This window comes from Macadamia integrifolia, chromosome 1 (genome assembly GCF_013358625.1).
Source record: "Macadamia integrifolia cultivar HAES 741 chromosome 1, SCU_Mint_v3, whole genome shotgun sequence".
In the NCBI taxonomy this organism is placed as follows: Eukaryota; Viridiplantae; Streptophyta; class Magnoliopsida; order Proteales; family Proteaceae; genus Macadamia; species Macadamia integrifolia.
In genome coordinates this window covers 5,919,145-5,925,637 of record NC_056557.1, presented here as the reverse complement: position 1 = coordinate 5,925,637, position 6,493 = coordinate 5,919,145, and the positions used below count along the sequence as shown (strand labels likewise).

The 6,493-nt window shown below is 41.2% G+C and overlaps 1 protein-coding gene across 1 annotated transcript; it reads left to right on the top strand.

Moving 5' to 3' along the window:
- The first annotated feature begins 761 nt into the window (after positions 1-761).
- LOC122081269 lies at positions 762-3,468 on the top strand. Its single transcript, XM_042648311.1, has 2 exons — positions 762-2,056; positions 2,190-3,468. Exons 1-2 carry the CDS (start codon positions 894-896, stop codon positions 3,097-3,099), a joined length of 2,073 nt encoding a protein of 690 aa, XP_042504245.1. The 5' UTR covers positions 762-893; the 3' UTR covers positions 3,100-3,468.
- The last annotated feature ends 3,025 nt before the right edge of the window (positions 3,469-6,493 follow it).

Genomic DNA, 6,493 nt, shown 5'->3' with positions numbered 1-6,493 from the left:
TTTTTTTTTTTTTTTTTTTCTATCTCATAAAAATAAATATAAATTTGAACATGAGTAATATACTCATATATATACCCAACTCATGTTCAGAAAGTTATTTTCTTTTCTCTTAAAAAAAAAAAAAAAAGAGAAAAGAAATAAACGCCCTTTGGCTATGAGGTTGCTACAGTGAGATATAAAGGGTGATAAAATGACATCCCCCTCCTTTGAAACCCAAAAAATTCATCATTTTTTATTCCCATGTGCGCTTCTCATTAATCTCAACGTTGATGCAGGAGCCGTGTGACTTAGGAGCATTCTTTTCTCATAAAAAAATAAAAATAAATAAATAAATAGAAATCAGCCCTAGAGTGTGACATACACCAACACGCCTCCAACAGTCTCATGTGTTTATCACTTTCTCTCTCTATTTATATGCAAAAAGACCTCTCTACCCTTTGTTTGAGGAAGAGAGCGAGACAGGCACTCCCAAATCCTATGCACTAATTCTTAAAAATCTAACTGCAAAAATAAAAAGTACCCATTAAAAAAAAAAAAAAAAAAAAAGTGAGGTATCTGTATTTCCACTAAGGCAACCCTACAAAATTTTATAATTACGGCAAACCAGTTGCCTTTCCCTAGCTTTCCTCTCTTGGGTTCCGTTTCTCTCTGACAGGCCCCCCGTATTGGAAGGAAAGCTAGGAAACATTTCATTTATTAATTATTAATTAAAAAAGTATAATTAAAAATAAAAAAGAAGAAATTATAAGAACCTGAGCCTCCATTGATCACCTCCCCCTTTTCCCACTTTCTTTCTCCACCGCTACCGCGGAGAGTCAAGGAGGAGAGGACTAGAGGAGGAGTGAAAAGGGCAGAGAACCAAGTAGCCCCACTCCCACCTTGGCCTCAACCTAATGGACCCACCACCTCCGCCACCACCGACGGTGGCTTCCGCCACACAGCTTGGCTACCCTGACTCAGTGGAGTCTTCTCCCCGTTCACGCAACGCCGATTCCTGGGACGAGCCTCTTCCTCCCATCCCAGGCGCTAAGCTACGGCTTATGTGCAGCTACGGTGGCCACATCGTTCCTCGACCTCACGATAAGTTCCTCTGCTACGTAGGCGGGGAAACCCGCATGGTGGTCGTGGACCGCCACTCCTCCCTGGCTGACCTTTCTGCTCGCCTCTCTCGCAGCCTTCTCCGTGGTCGCTCCTTCACTCTCAAATACCAACTTCCCAACGAAGATCTCGATTCTCTCATCTCAGTCACTACTGATGAAGATCTTGAGAATATGATCGAAGAATACGATCGCAACACCACTTCGTCTTTGAAACCCTCTCGCCTCCGCCTCTTTCTCTTCCCTATCAAGCCCGAAACTTCCTCTTCGATCGGCTCTCTCCTTGACGATTCCAAGTCTGAGAACTGGTTCTTGGATGCCCTTAACGGTGCTGGGATTTTGCCTAGAGGGGCTTCCTCTGACGCTGCTTCTGTGAATTGCCTGCTAGGTCTCGACGATGTTATCCATGCCGACCCTTCTGCTGATGTGGAGGCTCAACCTGAATCTCTGGGTAGTCAGAACAAGCAGGTTAATAATAAACATGGGCAAGATGTTCAATCAGTGCCGGATTCTCCGATGATGGAAACCACTTCGTCGTTTGGTTCGACTTCTTCTTCGCCTTCTCAGTCCAATTTGCCTCCGATTCGGGTTCGTGTTGAGGATGGTGGGGTTCGGTTGCATGATCAGATGGTTGGGCTGGAGGAACATTTCTCGCAGATGAACGTCGCTGCCGCTGCGGCTGCTGCTGCTACGCAGAAGCAAGAGGAGGGTTTTGTCACTATGTATTCTCCGCCACCAGTTCCGACCACTGTCGCAGCTGCAGCAATGGCATCGTCAGCTGCTACGGGTAATATTCCCACCGTTGCAAGTGAAAACCCTGGCCGCGTTTTGTCGGACGATGAGCGATCAGATCGATCAGACCATGGAGTCTCTGTTGGTTATCGGAAACCGCCACAACCGCAATTGCAACAGAGGACTAGTGGGGGTGCGGATTTACAATCACCAGATGCAGCTGCCAGGCACCCTCTCTCTCTCTCTCTCTCTGGCTTTCCATTCTTTTTCTTTCCATTTCTTTCAATTGGGAGGTTAAATTAAAATGATTTTTATTTGATTGGGAAACGATTTGTCAAATGGGATTCTGAAATGTTGCAGAGACGCCAATTCTTCCCCAAAACCAGTGTTCTATCAAGACTCAGTGGCAGCAGCTACTGCTAGAGACAATAGGGTTCCTGCTATCCCCATTGATCGCAAGAGTAACATCTCTGATCCTAGCTATCGGTTCCAGATGCAACAGCAACAACAACTTCAGGATGCTGGGTATGTCTTCACTCCCCAATTGGATCAGCATCAGCTTCAGCAACAACAACAGCAATTCATCCCTGCAGGCTCGCACTACATCCACCATCACCCCACAGGACCAGTACCCATCTCGTCATACTACCCACTGTACCATTCGGCGCAACAACAACAGCAGCAGCATCCCCATCAGCAGCTCGATCAGCAATACCCAATGTACTACATGCCTGTTAGGCAAACACAAGCTTACAACTTGCCTGTTCAATCTAATCTTGGCGATGCTTCAACCGTCCCATCCAGTCGGCCCCCAGCACCACCAGTTCCTGCCATGATCCCTCCCTCTGCTGCTGCTTACAAAGAGCCCGCAGCGCCTGTTTATCCCCCTAGGAGCGCAGCTCTTTCGAAGCCCGAATTAGCCACCAATGTGTACAGAACTGCCGCCGCCGCCGCCGCAGCAGCAGCAGGTCCGCAGTTTATTCACATGTCTCCTGATCAACATCAGCAACAGATTTTGGGTTACCATCAGATGCATCACCCATCTCAGTCGATCGCGGTTGCTGCCGCCGGTGCTGGTAACTACGCCTATGAGTTCCCGGATCCTACGCACGCGCAGATATACTACCCTCAACCTTCAGCTGCTACATTGCCTCCTCAGTATCAAACTATGACCTCAGCAGGAGCTGTAGTGATGTCGGAGGCTTCTACACAGTTGCCCATAGACATCTCTAAGCATCAGCTGCAGAACAGAACTTCGCAACCACTGTGAGTCATTATCTATTGCTGGAAGAAAAGTAACGATTTTGGTGAGATGGGTATGGGTGAATTTTAGTTTTTTTTTTCCCTTCCTCCCCCTCTTCTCTGTGAAATCTTCTTCTTTGTAAGTGTCTGATCATTGGTAGTGGTTGTGTTTAAAAAAAATGTTAATCTACCTGTGATATGAAATAAGGGAGTGAGTCGTCATCTCTATCTAGTTTCTTCTATCTAATAGACCACATATCTGATGCAGATCTTAGGAACAAAATAGAAGTTGGTCAGATAGAGGATATGAACATCAAATGTGTGTCTGGTCCAGTCTATGTATTAGCAGTCATGAAATAAATACACATATATACATCAAGCTTTGATTTAGAAATTCTATCTTGGTTTCAAGCTTTGCAGCATTTTAGTTGTTTGTTCAATCCTTTTCTTCCTTCCCTTTTCCATTTCACCAGCAGTATACATTAGTGGGGTTCATGCTTCAAGAGGGCTTTCAGATCCAGAGCTTTGACACAGAACCAGAGGCATGCATGGTCTCCTTGGTTTTGCTTTTGCGTAATCGGGTCAAAAATTGATGATAACAGGTCTGCTTGGTTTGACTCAAAATTCGTGGTTAGATCTTTATGGGAGGACCTCAAAAACTGTAAATTCTAGAACTTCAAACGTCCAACTCACGTAGTCCAGCCAGGATCTCCAGGTGCCCAAAACGTCGGCATTTTTGTCTGGATCGTCATTGGACTCTGGGGAGTTCCCAGCTTGCCAGTGCCAGCTCTCGTTGTCATGTGGGCGCACCTGGCTGGGTGGTTATTGTTGTTTAACTAAAGGTGAAAAGTGAATGTGACTGTACAATGTTAACTGTGTCGACCTCGAGATCGGAGTCCCTTGTGGGCTGTGATGCCTTATTACGTTTTGGATGGGTACCTCGTTTTGCTCTTGGTCGTTGCGTGCGAAAGCTGGCGTGTCTCTCTCTCTCTCTCTCTCTCTCACTCGCGGGCTACGGCGGCCTAGGGGCTTGTAGAAGGAAGAAGGGAATGTATGGCCGGCAGAGGAACCAGTGGCGGCCTATTCATTTCTGGAGCAATACCCTGTAATTTGTCGATGCCAAGCTCTGAAATCAATCTCTCTCTCTCTCTCTCTCTCTCTCTCACACACACACACACACACACACATTTTGTGTATTAAATCCAATTTAAAGTGTGTAAATACAATTTAAACTGCATATTTTATATTCTTTTTCCTGGGAGTTTGTATTACTAGAATACAAACTAGACATTATGTTTGAACTTAAATACTTGCAAAAGGGACTTCTTTTTTTTATTATTTTATTAATAGAATATCTTAAAGATTGAACTTAAATACTTGCAAATATGGAGATAAACTAGACATTATGTTTATAAGGTTGTCCCATTATTTTTTGGAATATGAATGTGATTCTAAAATACAAGTGAGTACTCATAACGTGTTTACCGGATTGGATCTTTTGAGAGTTTTGTAAAATTTTGTCAGCTGTTTATTCTTTGTGATAGTTATTTGAGTCTCTAGGCTTAATAGGTCTTTATTATTGCAGTTTGATTTTGAACCTTTTGGTGTACTAAAGTTGATGCTTCTGCTATATATCATTATGGTAGATTAAAAATATTTATCTGTGAATGAAAGAGATACTCGATATGAAATTTCCATTTTGAATAAGATGAATATCTTGAGAGAGATTTGATTTTGATTAGACAAAATTTTGAGTTGATTGTTTTGTAAGTAGTTATAAAAGCATTTAAAATATCATTATTTATTTGAATCATTATATTTTGAAATTGAATTACACAAATTTTATGTTTAATTAATAGCCAATATTCTCTGACTAAGCTGTTTCCACAAACTAAGGTTTTATGCGATAATTTATTCCATGGACGTAAGATCGGCATGCTATATTTTTAAATGGAAATATTAAAATGCAATTATTTCTATCACTTAAAGGGGTTATCAGTTTATCACAATTTTTGGAAGCAATTAAGAGTAAGTAGTTTTATGAGAAAAGGCTTTGAGCCTAAAGCGCACTTCATATGGATTATTAATAATAATTAAAATAATCAACGTGAGAGGGTATGTGGCCCTACTTGCTCAAAGAAACCTCTCCCTAATTTTATTTACTTAGAGTTGCTCTACTTATTAAAGTTGGAATCAGACTCATAACAAAAAATCTAGGTAAGGTCACTCAACAGGATCTCATCACTTGGCATGGAATCAAACTCATAACAAAAAATCTAGGTAAGGTCACTCAATAGGATCTCATCACTTGGCATTTAAACTCCTCTTTAATAATTAGGTTTATTAAGTTATAAATAAACTGTTCAAGAGGAGAGAGAGATGAATGACAAATCATGAGAATCTCACTCTTACTACAAGCTTCCTGCGATTTTGACTGTCTCTATTTCTCCTTCATCTTCTTCTTCACTAGAAAATTAAGGTTTTGAACCTTAAGAGTGAGAGTTTGATTATTCTACATAAGAACTTGTTCAATTGTTGTACGAAGGACACATTCTTTTGAGAGGAGACAAAAAGTACAAATGACGTATCCCTTTGGAGATATTGTACTTGTGATACAAAGAGGTAATCCTAAATCCCCCTTTTATTTCATTTTGATTACCCTAATGCTTGTAAATTCGATTTGTGAATGTAAAATTTTGATTTGGAACAATCCCCACCAACATATCACATTCTTTCTATTCTTGCTTAAGACCCATATGCTAACAAATCCCATCAAAATATTACATCCCAAATTATCAAAAAAGCAAGTCCATAAACTTCTAAAAACTCATGAAAGATAAATTTGGGACCCAAACCAAAAGCATTCTTGTCAAATAACCATTTAGATCAGCCCGAATCATGGCCAATTGATCATGATTAAGCTGATCTATATGCATAATCTAGGGAAATCTCAACTACTCAATCAAAGAATGTATCATTACCTAGGCAATTCGACTCCTCTCTTTAGCGCCCATTTCTCAGATTGGTCCGGCCATAGTTACCTAGGCAAGCGTCACATGACAAGACGACGATCTAACATTTTGTTTTTTTGTTATTGTTTTTAAAGAAGGAAAACAAATTACAAGACAGAGAGTCTATTTACAATGTCTCCTGAAATCAAAACATTGGATCTCATTTGCATAGCCTTGTAAGAAAACCAAGTTGATGGATGCATTGTGAGCCTAAGCCTAGTCCATTTCTTTTCTATTCAAGTTGGGCAAAGGGCCCAAGATGACCGAGCCAAGCCAATTTCGGGATTGTTATAATAAGACCACAGCCAATATAGCCTAGTCTATATCCTTAGCTCGACTCTCGATGGGATTTTCAATTTTGGTTTTGAGATCCATTGGTTTTTTTTCAACAGAAAAAAAAAAAAAAAAAAA

Excerpts from the sequence above, each read along its gene's own strand:
- LOC122081269 (XM_042648311.1), top strand. The coding sequence starts at position 894 with ATGGACCCACCACCTCCGCCACCACCGACGGTGGCTTCCGCCACACAG. Across the intron at positions 2,057-2,189 it reads TCACCAGATGCAGCTGCCAG|AGACGCCAATTCTTCCCCAA; the intron begins GCACCCTCTCTC and ends GAAATGTTGCAG.